Source organism: Cibotium barometz, chromosome 33, assembly GCF_041138505.1.
Source record: "Cibotium barometz isolate CiBa-2024 chromosome 33, ASM4113850v1, whole genome shotgun sequence".
NCBI lineage: Eukaryota > Viridiplantae > Streptophyta > Polypodiopsida > Cyatheales > Cibotiaceae > Cibotium > Cibotium barometz.
Window position 1 is genome coordinate 51278363 of NC_141078.1, and position 24492 is coordinate 51302854.

Consider the following 24492-nt stretch of genomic DNA (forward strand, 5'->3'; position numbering starts at 1 on the left):
AACTTCAGAGAGAGAGTAGTTGATCCACCCCCCACAACTGATGCCCCAGGAGGAGAGGATAGGTCCATCCCAAGTTTTGGAAACATGCACATTGAAAAAATGGAGTTTGCAAATCTTAATCCACTGAAGGAAGCTACGATCTATGATGAGGCCATCCCGATGATTCAGGTTAAGGTATCTGGCATGGACATAATAGAGGTAATGTTAGATGGAGGATGAGGAGTCAATATTGTGTCGGATACAACATGCCAAAAATTGGGATTGAGCAGCTCGGATCCAGCCCTATTCGCTGTGAAAATGTTGGATACGACATGCTAAAAATTGGGATTGAGTAGTTGGGATCTAGTCCCATTTGTTGTGAAAATGGTGGATGTTAAAACCCTAAAGATCTCTCTAGCTAATAACCATGCATGAACCAAGCATATTCTCGTCCACCCAACCACCCCCAAGCCCAAGGTTACACACATAAATACAATGAAGTATCACATATCTTACCTTAGTGTCCCAGACCACCAAGAGATATGACTTCACTCCAACAGCACTTGGCTCTAGCTTGAAATGGAAAGAGAGTAGACACAATGCTCTACACAAGAGAACATCCCTTGAGAGTGCCCCATGTCCCTATTATATAGGAGAGCTCTCAAGTGACTCTTGACTCTCCATTTCCAAAGTGACTCTTGACCCATTTCCAGAGTGACTCTTGGCCTTCCATTTCCAAAGTGACTCTTGACCTTCCATTTCTAGAGTGACTCTTGGCCTTCCATTTCCATGTGTGACCCTTGGTTGCATGACCCTAATCTCAACCCAAGGTTAGACCTAAACCTTGCTCCACTAGAGCACGTTCCCATGCTCCCATGTTCACATGCCTAGGGTGGGTTAGCCTCCTAGTATATGCACATATAATGTGCACATAACATACTTCCCCTCTCTCAAAACATTGCACTCTTGCAATGAAAAGAAGGAAAATTGTGCTGAATGTTCTCAACTGACTCCCAAGTAGAATCCTCAATTTCCCTATCTTTCCACTTCATTTTAACCTCAGGAATTAGGCGACTATACGAAGTTTCCTTTCCTTGAATTATTCAAGTACCTTTTCAGGTTCATGTAGAACATAACACAAATCTTTGACTTCAACGAGTTCTTGAGGAGTAACTATGTTATCCTCACCTCCCAGCTTCTATTTTAGTCTACTGACATGAAAGACTAGATGAACTTTGACATGTCGAGGTAGTTTTAATTCATACGCAACCGTGCCAATCCGATGTATAACTTGGAATGGACCACAATATCTAGGAGATAATTTTGAGCACTTTTCTATTGACAGAGTTTGAGAATCTTTAGGAACTTTCAAATAAACCAACACTCCTAGCTCAAAAGACCGAGGTGAGCATCCCCTGTCAGCATAAAACTGTGCTCTATCTTGAGAACTTCTGATAGAATCCTAACCTTGGGTCAGCATTTCCTGCATATCTTGCAAGAAATACCTCGATGCATCAAGCTCAATGTCCTTAAGACTGACATCAACATGTGCCCTGGGTTGATACCCATACACAAGCATGAACAGACTATAACTAGTAGCCAAATGCTTAGAACTATTATAGGCAAATTTCATCATTGGAAGATAGTTTTCCCAACTCGATGGTTTTTCAGAGACATATGGATGAAGCATATCCTCAACAATCTGATTCACATGCTCTGTTTAGGAATTAGGCTACGGGTGATCAGAGGAACTCATACTCAAAGTAGTTTCCAATTTCTTGAAAACTTCCTGGCAAAAACGAGCCATGAACTTAGAGTCTTGATTGCTCACAATATCAGAAGGTAGACCATACAGTCTAAACAGTTGCTCGACAAATTGGTAAGCCAATTCCAAAGCTTTAGCTGTTGTCTTTGTGGGTAAAAATCTAGCCATCTTTGTCAATCTATCCATGCCTACCCAAATGGAATCGTGACCCTTGCTAGTACATGGAAGTCCTGTAATGAAATCTATGGAAATACTTTCCCACTTTCGCGAGCGGAATATCCAAAGGATGTAATAACCCAGCAGATTTAAGGCGCCTTGCCTTATTAATCTGACACTGATGACATTTGACCACATAATTTTGAACAAAATCCTTCATTTTTGGCCAATAAAAAGTCCTTCTAACCAAAGCCAAGGTATGCTGTATGCCTAGATGTCTTGGCCGATGGTGCATCATGACACTCAAATAGGACCCTCACTTTAATTTTCGGCACATCCGGTACGCAAAACTTGTCATTTCGGAGTAAAAGACCATTTCAAATAAAAAATTGGTTGGATTTTCCTTGATTCACCAGGTTTTGATCTACCTCAAAGTTGGACCTTGATTTTGCCAAATTCTAATATTTTCCAAAGAAAATATATGTACTGCATTTTCCCTTGAGTGAATCGTAGAAGTAATTTCGGTGAAGCTAAGTTCATTAACTTCACCAATTCTACTCAATGCATCAGCAATGCTATTCAAGCTACCTTTTCTATATTTAATCATGAAATCAAAGTCCTGCATCAATTCAGCCCATCTGGCCTTTCTACCTTTCAAGTTTGGTTGATCACAAATGAATTGTAAAGACTGATGATTTGTCAAGACCATAAATTGAGACTTGTAGAGATATTGTCTCCATGCCTTTTAAAGCATAAATAATTGCATACAACTCTTTCTCATGAACTGGGTACCTAGTCTATGCATCGTTAAGTTTCTTACTCTCGAAGGCCATAGGCTTCCCATCCTGGAACAAAGTTGCGCCTATCGCAAAATCATTAGCATCAGTCTCTACAATGTAAGGCCTACTAGGATTTGGTAAGGTTAACACAGGAGCATCTCGAAATTTATATTTAAAAGTATCTAAAGTTTCATGTAGCTTCTCATTCCACTCAATCAGAGAATTACAAGGTGTGCAGGTGAGTGACATCATGCCACGAGAATGCCCTTCTAGTCTTCTATGCATGCAATCCTCGAACTATCCCTCAATGCAAGATACCTCAGGCCAAGATCACTAACCACAATGCATAGATAATCTCTCATTCTCACCCACCTCTTCAAATCCAAGAGGCCCCATGTGTCCTTCTTTTTGAGCATGTCCAAAGTCACCGAGAACCCATCCTCAGTGCATGCTATCATCAAGGTGTAGGCTACCCTGTCAAATGAAAAGAACCTTGGAGATGTGAAGGTGAATGGGTCAATTTCCTGCCTGGACTCCAATTATGATAAAAAGCCATTGCCATAAAAAAGGTCCTCCATCTCCATGTTGTCACTAGATGCATCTTTGTCCTCACCAGACTCACTGAAGGAGTTGTGCAAAGAGAAAAGCTACTATCAGCTGTGGGGCGTTGATTAAGGAGGTGGAAATCAACATCTATTGAATCCCTAATACTTCCCAATAACATATTGTCGTTTATGGCTTCTTTGTAAGGAGTCTCATTCAAATCCCAGTCATAAAAACCTGTCACTTTTTTTTGGCTTGTCCTCGTCAGGCATAGGGAGCATACCTATCCGCCTGCTTGATTGATCGGTATGCTTGCACATAGGTGAGTGTCTTCCCTTCTTTCTCTCATCCTCCCTATCATTGGAACCTACCATGTGACCCTGTTTTGATGTGCAAATCCTTGTGTAGCTGCCAGTCCTTGACCGAGGTGGAGATACATGTATATGCCTAAGCTTACGTTTGCGGCACCTACCCATTGGGAAAAAATGCAATTTTGGTTTGTGCTTGGCAATGCCCGCAACGTCTAAGGAGGATAGACATTAATTTGACCACTTGGCACGTAGACTTTCAAATTAGTGCCCATCATAAATTCCATTTCAAATTCCGCATGCATGCTGCGACCAACCAACTGTCCAAATGTCAAGCCCAGCCCCACTTTCTGACTACCTCCACGTGCTTTTTGGCAAGATCCCAATGGTTAGGTTTACATAAAACTTAAACCCAGGCCACTTACCATGTGGACGCCCGCGATCCCCCCTTTTTCCATGCCCAACTTCCGCATTGTTATCCCTTCATCGAGCGCATTAAAGGCTGCGTGGAGATAGTGCCAAGGGAGGACATTCTCAGGTGGGAATCGGGGAGCGGTTGGATTCTCCTAGGAATGGCCAACCCATGGCCATTCTTGGCCATTATGAGGCTGGGGGAGTCGGCATTGGGAGGTCAGCTTTGAGTCTGTGACACTATGTAGTGAGAAGAACACGTTAGCTGGATTGTTGGACTGTCTTTCTTCCATGAGTGTCTAGTTTGACGAGTGTGAGAGTGTGTGACGAGGAGTGCACTGTGAGGGTTCAAAAATTCAGAGGGGTCAGACATTCTGTGCGCTCATGGGGCAAGAAGTGATTGGTGTTCTGTGCAGCACTGATGGGTCTGCATTTCATTGGTTGCTATGTAATAAAACTTTTGAGTGCTGAGTTGTCACCATCGTGTTGATTTTGGGCTTGATCTTATAGAGATTAGCAACACCTGATTCAATAATGCAGATTAATCCTCCAACACCCTAGCCCATGAGGGTTGGGAAGGAGGCTTGGTCTTGTGGGCTCTTGTCATGGAAGGTGTAGGGAATGGCAATGGGGAGGCCATTCTGGGCCGTCATGGGCAAGGGGGAGTGGGAGGTGTTTGGAGTGCTGATGGCAGTGTGAGCATTTCAGTCGCATTGAGTTGTCAGCATTTGCTTGCATTCCAGCCATTGAGTTGTAAGCATCTGAATGCATTGATTATTATAGATGTTGATGTGGCAACATCTTGTTGATTCTGTCCTCCCTGTATTCTGGAAGTAAATGCTTGCTGAATGGATGGCTCAGATTAATCCTCCCACGACCCCTGACCATGACGGCGGTGAGGTGGATGTTTTGGTTTGTAGTGAGACAGGTGACAGCGTTTGGAGCAATTAAGCAAGGGAGCAAGGGGAGATGGCAAGATCTTGAAGATCGTTATTATTGGTGTATGCCAAAAGACGGTTGCTTGGCCTTAGCCATGTTTTCCTCTTCCTCCTCATCCGCCTTGTCAGTGTACTCATCCTCATCCATTGTGTCTAGGATCTTGGCTATGAGCTTTACTTATGCGGTATCCAAGTCCTATTTGTATAGTTGTAGGTCCCGAGTGAGTGCCACCTTCTTGTTGGTGAGCATGATGGCATTGTACTGTGTAGTGGCAAGCTTCCCATCTCTCTCTTTCAGGGAGAAAGTGATAGCCATGGTTTGAGCAAGTAGCTTAGCTTCTACAGATGTGATCTTTTCCTTTTGTTGGTGGAGCTCCTTGGAGAGGGCCTTACAACAGCATTGGAGATCCTTCTTGGGTGGCAGTAGACTGACAAGGCTGAAGGCATTGCTAAGAGCTTACAAGAGAAGCAATCTAATGACAAACTGACTTCACAAAAAGAGGGGACCCAGGACAATCAAGGGTTCTTATCTTCTAAAGAGGTTCACGAGCAAGAACGAGTGACTACGCACACTCAAAAGAAAAGGGCCACAAAGATTGGCAAGGGAGACAGACGACAAGTGGATCTTGTTTATTGCTTATCTTAATAAATCAAAGGGATAACTGTCCAAGGAAACCTGACACTAATGTTCATGTCTCTATACCATATACTCAGAGAAGCCTAAGCATGAATAGGGATCCTTAGATTCACGAGTCCACCCCCGTTCCAAGAGACATTGCTGGTCTTTCTTCCTTTTTGTCTTTACAAGTCCAGATTCCCATTGGCACCTTGCTTCAAGGTAGCCCGAGTCTATGGAAGGATTGGATGGAGGGGAGGTTGGGAGGTGGAATGGAGGAGCAATTGGCCCACCAGGGAGTCTAGATGAGTCAGAATGGTGACAGATCTATAGAACTAGATGAAACCACATGCACACCCACAGTATGGGTGAACAAGTTAGGGAAATATTTCAAAGGAGATGAACTTAATAGAGCACTGCCCCTAGCTTTCAATGAACTTCAAGTCACCACCATCCTAGATGGTTGTGCAAGTGTGAGAAATATCACCAAGCAGTGCTGGGAGAAATGGAGTAAACCTCCTATGGATGACACTACATCAATTGTGAAACTAGCTGATGGGGCTAATGGGTCTTCTACGGATTTGAAAATTAAAATTCCCAGAACCTGTAAGGTCCCTCCAAAGCCATGTATGTGTCTCTTTTAATATAGATTTCAAGAAGGAAAGAGAGTGAACTTAGAGAAGAGTGAGACAATAAGGCTAGAAACATTAGGAAAGTGTTAGAATAAAAATATTAGCTCCAAAAATCCTAAAAGAAATAAGAAGACAAGAATAGTTCTATTAAGAGATAAGTATCTCCAAAAATAGAAATTTGAATTTAGGTGATAAGAGGTCGTATTTAGAGTACTTTTACATATTTAGAGTCCATGCATACTAAAAATGTGGAAAAGTAACGTGTTTCTAAAGATGGCGCATTTGCGGCTATATACAGACGTGTTTGCCTATTCTACTCGCGATGGCTTATATACTAGATGCCTTCTGGTTCTTTTGACTGGCTAAACAACCATATTCTGAGTTTTTATCAGAGAGTTATGGCTGAAACAATTCGCTAGTTCTGCCAAGGTCTCTACACAGAGAAACTGTAAGAATGCAGCTAGTAGCCACAAGGTGATTCTAGACCTTGAGATGCATATATCCCTTCATTTTTATCTAATCTCTTGGAAAAGAAAGCTAGATTGCTATGACCTTTATGAGGAAGAGACTACTACTCCATAGCTTTTCTTTTAAAGAAAGAATAGTATACCGTAGCCCTGCAAGAAAAGGCTACTTTGCCATAGACCTTCGAAAGAGAGAAAAGTCAGAGTACGAGTAAGAGGAGATAAAGCTTGGGGATGATTGGATGATTTCAATCGTAAGATAAGGTATTAGAAGACTCTCTATTCTCATATATCAAGTTCTAAAACTCTTATTAACAAGCAAAGACAATGATTGGATGATTTCAATCGTAAGATAAGGTATTAGAAGACTCTCTATTCTCATATATCAAGTTCTAAAACTCTTATTAACAAGCAAAGACAACGATAAATGACAAATTTCTATAAGATATATATATATATATATATATATATATATTATTTTTCAATTATATATCATTCTTAGGGGTTGAGGTATGGCCCGACTTCTCTATTAATTATTAACAGTGATCTATTTGATTGATTTACTAGTTAAACTTTGTATTCTTTTAAACAACATCATATGCCTTAATAAAGAATGTCTTATCGCAATCTCGTTGAAATGCTAAAATCTTTGTGAAAAGCATTGTTTTCTTGAGAAGGTAACATGGATTCTAGTCCTATGGTTTAGTTGAGTAAATGGATTGTTATCTTGGTTAAATTAAGGTACAGGTACAACTTCTCCCTACCTGCTGCCCCGTCTTGCGTTTGTGTAGCCGGATGGTGGAGACGTTAGTAAGGCCCAGAGTTAACCCATGGTATCCCTCAGACCATTGGGAGAATGAGGTTTGCTGATTGAGGCGAGTGATTGTGATGCTGTCTAGTTTTGAGGGCCCAGGCTACTGCGGTGAATAAGCCCACCCTAGTGCGTAGACATCTCTCTGAGTGGCGGGAGGATCGAGCGACGGAGCCTGAGGGGGCGACAAGCTGGTTTGAGTCCTCGCTAGTAGTCGACGATGAGGTGTATGGTCCCGTAGGGTTTTGTCCAGCATGTAGAGGCTAGAAGGCTGAATTCTAGATCATCGACAGTATAAAGGAAAAGAATAAGAGAGCCGGTTTGGCTTGTATGGAATTGATTCTTGTATAAACTTTTTTTATATAAATCTTATCTTTGGCATTATTGTATTGTGGAAAGAGGCTGTTTTGACAAACCTTGTGAAAGGGCCTTAATTCAGGAACATGTTTATTTATGTCAAACAGTGTGGTAGGATTAATTAGAAAATAAATTGACGCGTGAGTAGGGTGAAAAGTGGGAGGATGGAATGCCCCGACGACACCACCCTACTATGGACGGGTGGACCCGATTAGTCGGGTAGCTTTCCAATAGATTAAGTGAGAGCCCTATGCTTGCTAGATAAATAGGTTCTCGAGCAACTCTATTCTAGGAGACTAGGCGAGTGGCTGTGCCTTGCATGGATGAGGAAAAAAGTGTTATCTCTAGGAATCAAGATTAGTAGTTGCCCAAATTATGATCAATTACTCTCTATGGGTAATTTGACTTTTAGAAGACCACGCTCCCCCTGCGGGATAGGACTAGGTCTTACCTACAAATCGTATCCTTGAATCTTTACATTGTCAAGGTGTCGAGTAGGAAATTTTCTCCAAGCTAAGACTTAGTAGACTATCTTAAGTGTTTCCCCTATTTTGGAAGGGGGGAACCTTATAGAACCAGTTTCTACTGACACACCTTTGTTGTGATGCACTTTGGCTAGCAGCCAATTTCCTATAATTGTATCCTAGGATGACCCTTCATGAGAGAAACCAAGTTGATCCATGATTAGGATATGGTTCACATTTACATTCGAAAAAAGGATCGAACGCTAAAGGTGAACCTACGCACTTGGAAGATCCACCCAATGAGTGGGGAAACCTTGGTGGAAGATTGAGTGACTACTGCTAGGTCAACAGTACACCTCTGCCAGACATGTAACAAGACATTGGAAGATGAAAGAGATAGTATGAAATTCGCACCTTTCCCATAGTTGGAAGACTCTAAAAATTGGATGCAGATTCTTGCCACCATGGATTTACTTCCAAAATGAACTGGAACCATATTTTGCACAAGAAACGAGCAAGAAATTACATCTCTGTACATGCTAAGTTACCCATACATGTTTGACACCACGGACAATGAACCCATGAGCATAGAAGAGGTAAGGTTGTTATTAAAGAAACCTACCCGTAAGACCCCTAGAACTAGAGGTCTTAATGGGGAAGAGGCTTATATATCCCTAATAGAATCTGAAGAACACTGGCTGAGGTATGTAGAGGTTGTCAAGGTACATTTAGAATTCTACCAAGTCTAGTAAAGGAAGCTTGATGAGTTCCCCACTTTGGTTAACAAGGTAACCACTAAAGGGGAAGAGTCACTGAACACGTAATCAGATTCCCAAAAACTCTCTTGCTCTCCTCGTAGAACACAAAACAAAAAGATGGCGTAAGCTGAGCAAGAGGCTAAAAAAGAATGAATGAGAAAAGCACTAAAGCGGAGGAAACCAAAAAGGTTCCTGACAAACACTGCAAAGTGTATGACCACTTTTGTATAGTATGGAGAGGCTTAAAGATTCCATGATGCAAATCCGGGAACATCAAAATCCATCTTATGATGGTCCACCGCCGATCGAGGTTAAGGAGATCAACTTGGCAGGCCTAGGTGAAGATCCAAAACCCATCTATATTGGGAAAGACCTTTTCGTAGAAGAAGAGAGAGACTTTACTGACCTACTAACCTAATTCCAAGGCTGCTTTGCTTGGAAATACACTAATATAAAAGGTGTACCTCCTGAAGTGGTCAAACATACCATCCACATGGTGGACGGGGCAAGCCCAGTAAAACAAAGAGCATATCCTATGAATTTTGAGTACGCCAAGATGGTCCGTAAAGAGATTGATCGACTCATAGATGTCAGATTCATCTACAAAATAGAGCACATGGAATGGGTCTCACCCATCGTGATAGTACCTAATAAAAACAAAAATGTTAGAGTGTGTGTGGACCTCAAAAAGGTCAATGTAGCCACGATATGAGATCACTATTCATCGTTAAATCGCCTGCTACGGGTAAGTCATCAATTCTCTGTAAAAATCTGTTTTAAGAACTGCAGGAAGACATATTGGCTGTGCAGACACTGTGGGTGCTGCAAAAGAGGTCAACAGTTGCCATTGGGTGTATGTATGCACATTCAGGTCACTGATTGTGACATTTGAGAGTACTACAGTACCGCTACAAAAATATAGCAGCTTGTGCAAGACAAACCAGAGTGTTGTTTCTGGTAAAATTGTGTGTCTGGCAAGATGTCAAATGATGGCATAACCCAGATTGTGGCTGAGAAGCTTGATAAGAATAACTTCCATGCTTGGAGGTTCAGGTTGACGAATTTCCTGATGGGAAAGGGCTATTGGGACTACATAGAAGGTGAACATGAAGAGGCACCGGAGATACCGGACATAAATCCGACTGCTGCAGATGTGAAAGAGTTTAAAGACTGGAACCAAGGAGCCAGGAAAGTTATGTATTGGCTCTCCATTAGTATACAGGACACCATGATTGGGCACATTCAGGATGCCAAGTCCCCGAAGGAGGCATGGGACACCTTAGTAAAACTCTATAAAACAAATACCAAGGCACGTAAGATACAGTTGAAGAATGAACTTCATACGGTGGAGAAAAAGAGCATGTCTGTGAATGACTATGCATTGAAGATAAAGGGTATTGTGGAATCCCTTGCATCTATTGGTGTGTCAGTATAGATGATGATGATAAGGTGGAAGTCTGTCTACGTGGTCTCGGGCCAAATACAAGGCGTTCAAGACGTCTATTCAGACTCGGGAAAACATTCCCAACTTTACAGATTTGGTGTCTATGCTGATTATAGAAGAGAAGAGCCTGGGTAAAGACCAACAGTCTTCACAAAACAAAAACAGTTCAGAGCAACAGGCCTTCTACACAAGTTTAGGAAGAGGATGAGGTAGAGGAGGCCGTGGATATGGTCAAGGAGGTGGCCGAATAGGTAATCAAAATTATGGCCAATAGAAGTAACAACAACAGTCCCAGAATACACAACAACAACATCAACAACACACAGGTGGAAGAGGCAAATTCAGAGGCAAGGGGAGTCAAAGAGGACGTGGAAATTGGCAAAGGCAATATAATGATGCACGTGAATGCTTTTATTGTGGTAAGCCTGGACATGTGCAGGGCAGAATGTTATAAGAAGCAAAATGACATGCAAAATGGGAAAGTGCAATAGAACAACTATGCATCCTCAAGCAGAAACAATGAGGATAATGAAAGGTTGTTTGTTATGTAGCATGTCGTGAGAATGCCATGTCTGAAAATATTGAAGCAGCACAAAAAGATGATGTATGATGGTATGTGGATTCAGGTGCTTCGAACCACATGACAAGTCATGGGGAGTGGTTCAAGAAGATGAAAAACCTTGAAAGATCAGGTTTTGTGGAAACAGGGGATGACACTGCTCATCCAATTGCCCATGTTGGAGATGTGCCATTGTCTATGCAGGATGGCAAAGTGAAGTACCTTGCAGATATACTTCACGTTCTGAACATAACAAAGCATCTGGTTTCAGGTGGCCAGATGATTGAGCAGGGTTTGCAAGTTCGGTTTAACCCTGATGGTTGTTATGTTGAAGACTTTAAAGAGACAAGTGCAGGTTGGTTGCAAAAGGCAACAGAGTGGGCAGAATGTTTACGTTGAATGTAGACATGCCTAAAATGAGTGCTGCGATGTTTGCAAATGGTTCAGGAATTGTTGTAGACACAGGCATTTGGCATAAAAGAATTGGACATGTGAATGTGCAGAGAATGAAGTCTATACAGACTAAATGAATTGTGACAGGGTTGTCAAAGTTTAAAGTGGAAGGTATGTAGAGAATATGTGAAGCATGCCAATTTGGAAAGTAAACAAATCATGTATTTCCACGTAACAGATATGTGAGCAGAAATGCACTAGATGTTATGCATTCAGATGTATAGGGTCCTACGAAGACCATGTCTATGGGAGGCTGAGGTATTATGTGACATTCATTGATGACCACACAAGGAAAGTGTGGGTATATTTCATGAAGGAGAAGAGTGAGGTGTTCACTCACTTTCAGAATTTCAGAGTTTTGGTTGAAAAGCAAATAGGGAAATATGTAAAGTGCCTAAGGTCAGATGGAGGGGGAGAGTACTTCTCCAATGAGTTCTCTGAATTTTTGAAGAAGAATGGTATTCAGAGACAATTTACATGTAGATACACTCCGCAGCAAAATGGATTTGTTGAGCGGAAAAACAGGCACATTGCTGAGATTGCATGAGCATTGATGGAAGAGAAGAATATGCCGCATAGCTATTGGACTGAGGCTGTTTCTACAACAATTTACATCATGAACAGGACTCCTACTGTAGCCATACATGATGTAACTCCAGAGGAGAGGTTTACTGGCAGAAAACCTGATTTGTCTCATCTGAAAGTCTTTGGATGCATTGCATATGTGCATGTGCCAGATGAGCTAAGAACTAAGCTGGATCCAAAAGCTGAAAAATGTGTGTTTATTGGATATTCCCTTGAGCAAAAGGGATATAGGTGTTATAACCCTACTACACGTTAAGCAGGGATGTTGTCTTTGATGAGATGAGCAGCTGGTATTCTGCTGAAAAAGAAGCTGTTGGGGCTGATGTGAGTGGAAGTGTGGTTGCACAGAATGCAGGTCAGCAATCACAGTCTTTGAGTGGACCAGGAGAGTCCATCTAGTGGGTCCATTGATAGACCATGGAGTGGCAGGCTACGTCATAATACCAGCCTTGCAAATGTGATTAGTACATCACATAAAGGAAAAGAGAAAGTGATTGAGCCCCTTGGTATGCTTGACATTTCTGCAGGGCATTCTCATGTGTTGATGGAGAGTCTAGTGGCTCAAAGATGAGCCTTGATGAGGAGCTTGGGATCCCAGCTATGAGAACACCTGGTGTAAAGAAGGCTATGGAAGCCATGAATGAAAAGCTGCGAAGATCTGGGAGAGTGAAAAACTCTGTGCAGAGGTTTACCTATGATGGTTATGTGGCACATCACTATGCATATATGGCAAAAGTTGTGCAAGTTGTTAAGCCCACATGCATTGATGAGGCTATTGGAAATTTGTGTTGGGAGAAAGCTATGGATGAGGAGATGGATGCACTATATGGAAATGAAACTTGGGACTTAGTGCAGTTGCCTGAAGGCAAGAAAGCCATTGGATGCAAATGGGTGTACAAGTTAAACATAACAGTGATGGAAGCATAAACAGGTACAAGGATAGATTGGTAGCCAAAGGACATGCGCAGACATATGGCATTGATTTTCAGCCCAGTTTTTGCCAAGATGGCAACAGTGAGAGTTGTGATAGCAGTGGCTGCATCAAAGCAATGGTCTTTACATCAGATGGATGTAAAGAATGTATTCTTACATGGGGATTTGCAGGAAGAGGTGTATATGTTGCAGCCACCTGGTTATGAGGATGTGAGTCACCTCGAGCATGCTTGCAAGTTGAAAAAAGCCTTGTATGGCTTAAAGCAAGCACCAAGAGCATGGTCTGACAAGATTTCTGAATATCCTATCACTATTGGCTTTCATATAGCCAATGCAGATTTTTCGTTGTATGTGAGACACGGTGATAGAGGGGTTGTGCTTGTTGTCATCTATGTAGATGACTTGATCGTTACGGGTTGATCGTTACGGGGGACCATGATGCAGAGATCTTTGATGTAAAGATCTTGCTTAGACAGAAGTTTGAGATGAAGGATCTGGGGGAGCTCAGATATTTCTTGGGCATTGAGGTGATTAGGTCACCACATGGTATTGGATTACTGCACAGATAGTATGGCTTGGACATGTTGTCCAAGTATGGTATGAAAGGCTGTAAGCCTATCTCAGTGCCATTGGATCAGAATGGCAAGTTGAATGCAGATTCAGGAGAGATTTTGAAGGATCCTACTATGTATAGGTGCATAGTAGGAAGCTTGATCTACATGACAATCACCAGACCAGATTTGAGCTATGCTGTTGGGTTGGTGGGTCAGTTTATGCATGTTCCATGGAAACCGCATTTGGATGCATTGAGACGCATACTGAGGTATGTGAGGTCTACTTTGTATTGTGGACTATTCTATGAGACTGGGACAGAGATATGTGTACATGGATACACAGATGCTGATTGGGCTGGTAGTATCTCAGATAGAAGATCTACCAGTGGCTTCATGTTTTCTTTGGGGAGTGCTGCTGTGACTTGGAGCAGTAAGAAGCAGCCTACGGTATCCAGTACAGAGGTGCTGCTATGGCAGCATGTGAGGTAGCTTGGTTGAGAAAGCTACTTGCAGATTTGGGTCTATCAGTGGATAGACAAGTTGTCATTTTTTGTGACAATATTAGCAGTATATAGTTGGCCAGGAACCCGTTTTTCATGCTCGCATGAAGCATATAGAGGTCCACTACCATTTTGTCAGAGAGAAGGTCTTGGCAGGAGACCTTGACCTTGTTTATGTTAGCACACAGGATCAGGTAGCTGACATCTTCACCAAAGCATTGGGTACAGAGAAGCTCCGTAGATTCAGGGCTTCGCTTGGTGTACATGAGATGGAGTTGAGCTCGAGGGGGAGTGTTGAGATATCGAGCTCATCTAGTGAGGCAGTGGACACTGATGACCCGCTTGGGGGATAGGCCCCACACTTACACCACTAGCATGGTTGGTGAGATCATGGGTGATATGCGGCCAGTGGGATGACAGGCTCTGTGACAGCCATTCTAGAGACTCGCATAGTTCATTAAGTTGGGTTCACACTATAGAGAACCCTTGTATGTATTTGGTTGAGTACCTTTCATATTTGGTGTACTCTTATCTTTGTATATGGTGTGTTGAGTGTTGAGTGAAGAAGAAGATTTTCAGCCTCTCACCTTGTGTGTTCTCTATTAGGGTTTTGTGAGTGTGCGTGTGCTTGCAAGAGCTCAAGCTCTCTTCCCCCTTGCATCTTTTCAGTCTCTGGAACATCTGCACTAGATTCTGCCATGTAAGCTGGAGTGTTGACATCATATATGTGTCCTATCATTATGTATATGACACTAATTGAAAGACAATACATGAATTTTCTTGCACCCTGGTTATATTCCTTGAATGCCTTTATATTTGTTGGAGCGGCATACTCTTCGGATAACTCTGGAGACTTCTCATTGTCTCCTTCGACATATTCCCAAAATCCTTTACCCATCAAGAAATATTGATCCTTCTCAACTTCCAAGCATGGAAGTTATTCTTGTCCAGTTTCTCATCACTGACAATCTAATTGAGTCCATCATACATGTTTTCATGCAACAACTAGAAACCTGCAATAAAAAGATAATTTTTGTATATAACTTTAAAACAGTAGTATCTTTTATGACTATTATAGCGGTACTTCAGCACAACCTGTATTTCACTAGATGTAACCACAGTACATCTACATACACCCAAGATTAAAAATACATGTGCAAACACTATCTGCACTCCCAAAATGGAATGTAGCATTGTAATAAACTGATTTCAACCAGAGAGACAGTTCTCAACTAGAACTTCTCGAAACTAGAATACCTTACAATGATTTTAATGGATACCAATTGTGCTCAAAACACGATTTTGGCAGCAAAACCTCAGTAAAAGTACAAAGTGTTGTGCACCTTATAGGCAACTCCAAGCCTGCGAAGACAGTTCCTCAATCGGAGATGTGTAGCTCTTGGAGCTACCCAGGGGGTGGTATACCTAAAAAAGAAGGGAAAGAGGTGATGATGCTCTTACTAGTGTACCTCTTCCTTCCTTGTTTTGTTCTTGCTTGTTGCTTGCCTCCTTATATCTCACACAAACCAGAGCTCTGATATACCATAAAGAGAATGCAGGGGAGAGGCCAGAGAGCTTGAGTTCCTTACAAGCAAACACACACACAAGAGAGAGATGGATAGCTAAACTTTCTCCTATCTTCTTCTCTTCTTTACAACCATATAACTACAAAATAAGAGTACATACTATAGCAAAAAGTAGTCTCCTATAATAACATATAGTGGTCAGTCCATAGTGTGAACTCGAATATATGAGCTGGCGCTATAACTATGCCATAACTCTAGTACTCCAAAGTGACTGTCACACAACTTGTCATCCACTGGCAGCATATCAACCATAATCTCACCAACCATACTAGTGGCATAACTACAGAAGCTATCACCCAAGTGGGTCATCAATGTCCGCAAAGCACTAGTTGAGCTCGATATCTCAACATTTGAAACCCACATATTTATATAGGGTTATGTGGGTATAAAAAAGACCATCAACTTTATTTAAATGCTTGCTATATACATAACTTTGTGTCTATTTTTATGTGTGTGTGTGTGTGTGTGTGTATGTGTGTATGCGTGCGTGCATGCGCGTGCGAGAGAGAGAGAGAGAGAGAGAGAGAGAGAGAGAGAGAGAGAGAGAGAGAGAGAGAGAGAGAGAGAGAGAGAGAGAGTACCCAAAAATCACTCCAATATAATATGCAGAATTGACTCCTATAAGAAGAGAAAATGGCTACAAACTAAATGCATAATTAAAACAATAATCTTAAGGGAGACTAAGTGTAGAAAGAGTAAGAAATAATAACCAATCTTTATATTCCAAAAAATTTCAAAAAAGCACATCAAAGATCATGAGACATCAAAGCCTCAGTATAATACAAATCCCAACTAGGGAAAGAAAGAACTGCTAGTTACAACCCAGGTATAGTGCAAGATGTTGTAAGCCCATAGGAGGAGAATCCATCAAGAAAGAGAGAAACACTACTTACAATCAAGGTAGAGTGCAAGATGTTGTATGCCCACAGGAGTGCTCCAATGTGGAAGGAGAATCCATGCAGAAAAAGGTTGAGGTGAAGCAACCAAACCACTTGAATTAAGCCCATTCTAGTTCCATATTAATCGTGATTCGGCTTCAAGTGCAAGGTCTTCCATACACCATATTCTCTAACATTATATGGAATACATGAGAGGATATGGCATTTGGAGTCCTTCTAGAGCTAGAAATTTCCATTGTAGATAGGTGAAGAGAATGAGAGCAGAGATTGCAACCTCCAAGAGATTATGCAAAGGTGAGTAAGATGAAAATTAGAGGTCTACAACAAGATTGAGAAAGATGAGAGAGAGAGAGAGAGAGAGAGAGAGAGAGAGAGAGAGAGAGAGAGAACAAACAACAATAGGTTTAGGGACCCTAGCAAGCTCAAAAAATCAAAGAGAATCAAAGGGAGAAAGAGAGACCAAAACTAGTGGGATAAAGGGGGGGCCAAAGAGAGAGAGAGAGAGAGAGAGAGAGAGAGAGAGAGAGAGAGAGAGAGAGAGAGAGAGAGAGAGAGAGAGAGGTGCCTTCTTTGCATGAAAATCCACTTTTAGGAGCGAAAACTAAAATTTACTTTTTTGGGCCTCTTGGGTCAAGAGATTTGGGACTAAACTAACTTTCTAGGTAGGGGACCACCATAAAAGTAAGGTACTTTTCAGAGTAGATAGGCTAACTTTAGAAAGTGGGCCAAAAGTAGACTTGACCACCAATGTCATATTTGTGTATAGATGGTGCCCTCCTATTGACCCTTTTCTTAATCCTCACCTAACCAAAAAGAATAAATTTTGGCCCCTTTTGCCCTCCATTTTGGCCCTAATGAAAATTGTTAGTAGAAAACTCTTGTATTATTGCAATGAGCTGATTTGCAGAGATGATAGTAACAACTTAGTGGTGTGCATGCATGCTTTTTCCTCCCCGGGGTCCTTTACTAAGCCATGACTATAGGAGCTACTAGGCCTGCATTTAGTTGTAGTGAATCGAGATCTTACATATAAAATGAATACATATAAAAATAATTTAAAAATATTTGCTCAATTACACAAATATGTAACTAGGGGATAAAAACTAACTTTTCTATCCACATGGTGTTCCCTCATCACTTTTCCTACTAATCATGTTTTGAAATCTGATCATCGTTAGAGGGCTCTGAGGATATCTCATCCTTCCCCGAATATATATTACTTAAATATCAACATAAAACTATAGAAGCTTTGAGTTTAAAATCTCTTTTATATTTGTGGACATGTAATCTATATCATGTAAGGACATGTAATGTTTTTGGAAATTTTTTCCTTTCTAATTCGCTAACACTAAGTGAACTTGGGTATGAAAAAATGTTAATGAGAATTATTTACTAAAAATAGACCAACAAGTTTTGGAGGACTAAATTAGGCTAAAAATAGCCTCATTGTTTATACCATCTGCACATTGATGGCATGAAATCTTTCCATATACTAAAACACTTGAGTAATCTTATTATTATAAGAAAGATATATCATGTAAAAGAGATTATTCATATTGATCATGTCAAGCTCCAAAGGAATTGAGCTATAAGCTCTCAATCGTATCTAATAATATCTTATTTGTATAATGAAAGTTCATTATACAAATATAAGAAAGATATCTTATCTTATTTGTATAATATCTTATTTATTATAAGAAATATATATAATGTAAAAGAGATTATTCATATTGATCATGTCAAGCTTCAAAGGAATTGAGCTATGAGCTCTCAATCGTATCTAATAATATCTTATTTGTATAATGATAGTCCATTATGGGGTCATGTTCCCTTAAAGATAATTATAGCCATTTGTATATCTCTCTTGATGGGTGCTTGAAATCCCAAATGGAGGATTAATTTTCCATATTAATATCTCCTCATAGGATCCTACTGTTTAGCGTGGTAGGGTATGGGATGGTGGGTGTGTAGTTAGAGAGAATGGGAGGGGTATGTGATACCTATGGCCGAAATTTCTTTTCAACTTAATCTAAATTAATGAACATCAAGACTTGTAGACTACTGGGACTCCTCTACAAGGAACCAATTTCACTATTCATCAATAAAGTAAACCTTTGAAGTTAATTAATCAAGAAGGTATCTTTCAAAATCAATCATAATTTGAGATAGGATCTATTAGTAATGACAAATTGTTTCATGTTGAATAAGTAGTGAGAAGTTGAGGGCACAACAATATGCATGCTAATGACTCCAATTCTTTAAATTTAGCTTCTTTCAAAATCAAAGTCATAATTTGAGATAGGATCTATTAGTAATGACAAATGTTTTCATGTTAAATAAGTAGTGAGAAGTTGAAGGCACAACAATATGCATGCTAATGACTCCAATTCTTTAAATTTTGTATATTTCACCCATTGGTACTTAAGAATTGGAACTCTCTAGTCTACAATGTCCCTTTTAGAAACGAAGACTTTCCAACCCTCCTTAAGACATTTTACACTTGGAATAAGGAGGTGGGAAAATTGAGCCTTGAAAAAATAACTCCATGTTGAATTTTGTTGGCCCAAATTTTACCCTCGAAATGAAATAAGTGGTAGAACCTTCATATTAGAGGCATGTCTCTAGAAAGATATGCTTTGAGTTACTCGTAGGCTTTTTTTAAAAAGGATGTTCTTCTCAAGAAAATATGCATGAGTGCAAAAGTGCATGTGGAAAATGTGGACTTGGTTTCTCTAAAGAATTTCTAATCACCAGCGTCTCCTCGAAACCTAAATTCAAATTCTACCCCTCCTCGAACCCCCTCCTCCTCTTCTCGAGCCTCCAAATTATTGCCACATGGTAGATTTGTGAAACTCTGTCACGTGTGGTAGCTAGGAGCCATCACATGGCGTCTCTCAAATAAGATATCAAATATAATCTAGAGAAGAAAATAAAATTTCAGTTTAAGTAAAAGAAAACAGGGTGGCTGAAATTTCACCCTTGAAAAGAGGTCTTGCAGCGTGAGCATGTCTCTAAAAGGATGGGTTGGAGTTGCGAGTCAGCTTGAGTCTTTAGAGCATGCTTGGTCTTTAGGAAACTGACATCGGCCCCCTACGTGACCGCTGAAAATACTGAAATAAGCCTACTACAACATAGTATGCAGGCAGCACGGTATTAAGGAATTTCATTCTTCTAAGAAAGATGTATCATGTAAAAGAGATTATTCATATTCATCATGTCAAGCTCCAAAGGAATTGAGCTATGAGCTCTAAATCGTATCTAAAAATATCTTATTTGCATAATGAAAGTTCATGATGGGGCCATCTTTCCTTGAAGATAATTATAGCCATTTGTATATCTCTCTTGATGGGTGCTTGAAATCCCAAATGGAGGATTAATTTTCCATATTAATTTCTCCTCATAGGATCCTAATGTTAGCTTGGTAGGGTATGAGATGGTGGGTGTGTAATTAGAGAGGACGAGAGAGGTATGTGATACCTATGGCCAAAATTTCTTTTCAACTTAATCTAAATAAACCAACATCAAGACTTGTAGAAATGGAATCCGCTATATAAAGAACCAATTTCACTATTCATCAATAAAGTAAACCTTTGAAGTTAATTAATCAAGAAGGTATCTTTCAAAATCAAATTCATAATTTGAGATAGGATCTATTAGTATGTTTTCGTGTTGAATAAGCAATGAGAAGTTGAGGGCACAATAATATGCATGCTAATGACTCCAATTCTTTAAATTTAGCATGTTGAATTTTGTATATTTCACCCATTCGTACTTAAGAATTGGAACTCTCTAGTCTACAATGTCCCTTAGAAACGAAGACTTTCCAACTCTCCTTAAGACATTTTGCACTTGGAATAAGGAGATGGGAAAATTGAGCCGCCTTGAAAAAATAACTCCATGTTGAATTTTGTTGGCCGAAATTTTACCCTCGAAATGAAATAACTCGTCGAACCTTCATATTAGAGGCATGTCTCTAAAAGGATATGCTTTGAGTTACTCGTAGGTTTTTTTAAAAAAGGACGTGCTTCTCAAGAAAATATGCATGAGTGCAAAAGGGCATGTGGAAAATGTGGACTTGGTTGCTCTAAAAAGTTTCTAATCACCAGTGTCTCCTCCAACCCTAAATTCTAGTTCTCCTCCAACCCTAAATTCTAGTTCTACCCTCCTCGAACGCCTTCCCTCTCTACCAAATTCTTGTCACATGGTAGCTTTGTGAAACTCTGTCACGAATAGGAGTCGTCACATGGCATCTCTCAAATAAGATACACAAGATAAAAGAAGAAAAGAAAACTTGAGATTAAGTAAAGGACGGTGGCCGAAATTTCACCCTTGAAAAGGAACGTTTGGGAGACCTAGCGTGTCTCTCTTCTAGAAGGATGGGCTGGGAGTTGCGGGTCAGCTCGAGCCTTTAGAACGTTGAAAATACTGAAAGAAGCCTACTACAACGTAGTACGCAGGATCAGTGGTGTGCATTGCGCATTGGTGCAGGATGCAATGGCAATTATTGCCTGGATTATTCTTCCAGGTTTCTGTTTCATCGGAATCGCCCACACGCTTTCTTTCAACTACAGCTCGTTGGGATCCGACAAGGCTTCCGACATTGTACCTTCCGGGGATGCTAGCTTAAGAGCTGACAGCGCTCAGCTCACCAACAGTAACACCAGTGGAAGCCGGGGCAGGATCTACTACAGGGACTCGTTCCCCCTTTGGGATCGCGCCAGTAGCTGGGCAGCCACTTTCAGCACCTCTTTTAGGTTTCAGATACAAAACACTAGCGACTCTTCAGGTGATGGCATGGCCTTCTTTGTTAGTGAGTATCCAGAGTGCCCTTTGAATTCCACTGGGCGCTGGCTCGGCTTGCTCAACTCCACCGACAGTATTAATGGCAGCAGCTTCTCCAACCGGCTGATCGCTGTGGAGTTTGATACTTTCATGAACCCTGAGAATCAAGATCCAAATGATAACCATATAGGTATTGATGTCAACAACATAACCTCTAATGTAAGCACCGAAACTTTCTTGATCTTTCAGCTGAAGTCGTCATCCGCATCCTCATCTCTGCATGCTTGGATAGACTACTCTGGCTCGCTTGGTTTGTTGCAAGTGTATTGTAAAAGAGATACTAACATTAAGCCTCAATCTCCTCTCCTCTCACTCTACATCGACTTATCCTACTACTTGCCGGAGAAAGTTTTTGTTGGATTTTCTGCCTCCACAGGAACAAATAACGAAGGTCATACCCTCTATTCATGGAGTTTTAGTAGTACTCAACTAAAGGCTTCTAGTAAGGTGGGATTGATCGCTGGTTTAGCTGCTGGTGGGTTTCTCGTCTTAGTTCTAGTTATGGTGGTGATTAGTATATACGTGCTTCGATTAAGGAAAAAACGAAAAGCCGCACAGTACTTACGGCACCTTCATTTAATCACTGGGCTTAATCTTCCTCATTATTACACGTACAGAGAGCTTAGCGCTGCCACCAAGAAGTTTAGAAAGACGGAGCTTTTGGGAAGGGGTGGGTTTGGCCATGTTTATAGAGGCGTTCTCCCAAGCGATGGGATCGAGGTGGCTGTGAAGTGTGTGTCTCAGGGTTCCGCACAGGGAGAGAAGGAATTTCTGGCCGAGATTTCAATCATAAGCCGCATCCGCCATCGCCATCTTGTGCAGCTTAAAGGATGGTGCCAAGACAAGGGAATGCTCCTGCTTGTGTATGAGTACCTTCCCAATAAAAGCCTCGACCAACATTTGTTCAGCGAGAAGGCGATTGCTCTCGACTGGAGCACCAGGTAAACCACAAACCATATTATCTGCAAAGGTTTCCAGCTTCTTATTAAACCATAAATTTGTGTTAAGCATTGCAATTAATCTATCTAAGCTGGGCGTCTCTCACATGATTACTTTTTGCCTGTGCTAGGTACCGGATCGTTTGTGGGTTGGGGTCTGCGCTGCATTACCTGCACGAAGAGTGTGAAACAGTGATTATTCACAGGGACATTAAGGCGAGCAACGTGATGCTCGACTCCGACTTCAATGCGAAGCTGGGCGACTTCGGGTTGGCGAGGCAGCTGGGGGTGGGGGCCGAGGGGTATACCACAATGGCTGCCGGGACGGTGGGCTACATGGCACCAGAATGCTACGGCACGGGGAGGGCTACGACGGAGTCGGACATCTATAGCTTCGGAGCGGTGCTGCTGGAGGTGGGGTGCGGGCGGAGGCCGGTGGACAGGGCGCTTCCGGAAGAGCATAATGGGCTGCTCGTGGACTGGGTGTGGTCCCTCTATGCGAGGGGCCGCTTGGAGGAAGCGGCGGACGAGCGACTGCGCAGCCGGTTCAAGGCCGTGGAGCTGGAGAGAGTGCTTATGTTGGGACTCGCATGCTCGCATCCGGATCCGACATTTCGGCCTACCATTCACCAGGCACTAGAAATCTTGCTTAACTGCGCCCCCTTGCCGGCCATCCCAACCTCAAAGCCCGTCGCCCACTACGCACCTCTGCAGCTTTTGCTCTCAAGCTACTCGTCCAACACCACGTCCACCATCACGAACACTGCCCCTTCCTGCGACGCTGAGTCTAACAACTGCCTCTTGGCTTCCGCCAGCTCTACAGCGTTGCTCTGATTGGATCAAGCTACCAAGGCCCCTCATGCAAGAGGAAGCGTTTGTCGAAGGCCCCTTCACAAAAAGGCAATTCTCTTTATCAGAATTGTTTTAAAATATATCATTATTCTTATTATTATTATTATTGGATTGAGCTTGTATTTACATGGCTTGTGCATAAACACCCTATCATTATATGTAAGGTGCATCTATTCTAGGATATAATAAGTGAGCACACCTCACTCTCAAGGGATATACTACTAAGAAACTCTATGTATCATGTGCATTCAAGGGGTATTTGAAAAACCCCTTACTTGTAATTTTTTCATGAATAAAATGACTCCTTTTTCTTTATGGACTTATGGGTTTTTTTTTTCAAAATCGATAAAAAAACCCTTTTGTAAATGTATTTTTTGTAAATTTACCTTAAAATTTTGAATTAAAAAACCCATCATTTGATCTCACATGCTATACTTACATATTTTTAGGTGAATTCTCTAAAACTTCACCATGCATCTCCACCAATAAAAAAAATAAAAGCAATAACCATTTCTATTTAAAAAAAATATTTTTTCTTAACAAAAATTCTACGTACATGTACACACACATATACATACACATGTGTACCCCCACATACATGCACACTCGACATATACATAGTTGTATACTTGCATATGCATATGCACACGCACATGACTATGTATGTACACAAAGTCACACATACTCACATGCATGTACACAGAATCGACACATGTACATGCATACACACCCATACACGTGCATATGATACATATACACACCCTCGCTAGCATGCACACACATACTTGCATTCAAATTCAAGACATAAATGCATGTGCGTGCAGACCCTTGAGTGTACACACATACATACACATATGCATGTATGGCCCACATACATGCAGTACATGATGCACATACACACACTCGTTGGCATGCATACACATAATTGCATACACATAACACAACACAAATACACATGCGTGTACACACTCGAGTGTACATACACATAAGGCTCTAATATAGACTTACCGCCCATTTATGATCTGTCGGGTCTTCCACAAAGATGACTTGCTCACAGTGCTCTGGTAGCACAAATGTGTCCCTTTGGTCAATCCATATCTTTGTGCGGTCTACTTGAAGAAATCCACACTTGTCTTTGTGTACAGCTACTTGCGTCCCTGACTCCCTTGAGTTACCAACTTGAACCATTTCACATAAAAAATGAACATATCAAACTTTCTCAATCCAACCTTGATAATATCTTGGATTGTTCCACAATAATCTAGCATGCCTACTTCAGTATTGCAATCACTTGCACTTGAAAGACTTTCTTGCATGAAATTAGCCTTCATACCACAAATGTTGTTCTCTTTTTATCTATTCCTTT

At 41.2% G+C, this 24492-nt stretch overlaps 1 protein-coding gene across 1 annotated transcript; it reads left to right on the forward strand.

The window, feature by feature from the left end:
* Window positions 1-20975: 20975 nt before the first annotated feature.
* Window positions 20976-23141, forward strand: LOC147619697 (putative L-type lectin-domain containing receptor kinase S.7). Its single transcript, XM_086773602.1, has 2 exons — window positions 20976-22277; window positions 22406-23141. The coding sequence occupies exons 1-2, from the start codon at window positions 20989-20991 to the stop codon at window positions 23106-23108; spliced, it is 1992 nt and encodes a 663-aa protein (XP_086629728.1). The 5' UTR covers window positions 20976-20988; the 3' UTR covers window positions 23109-23141.
* Window positions 23142-24492: the final 1351 nt, after the last annotated feature.

Bases quoted from the DNA above. Each gene is read 5' to 3' on its own strand.
- LOC147619697 (XM_086773602.1), top strand. From the start codon at position 20,989: ATGGCAATTATTGCCTGGATTATTCTTCCAGGTTTCTGTTTCATCGGA. The intron at 22,278-22,405 runs GTAAACCACAAA...TGCCTGTGCTAG, and splicing joins GCTCTCGACTGGAGCACCAG to GTACCGGATCGTTTGTGGGT.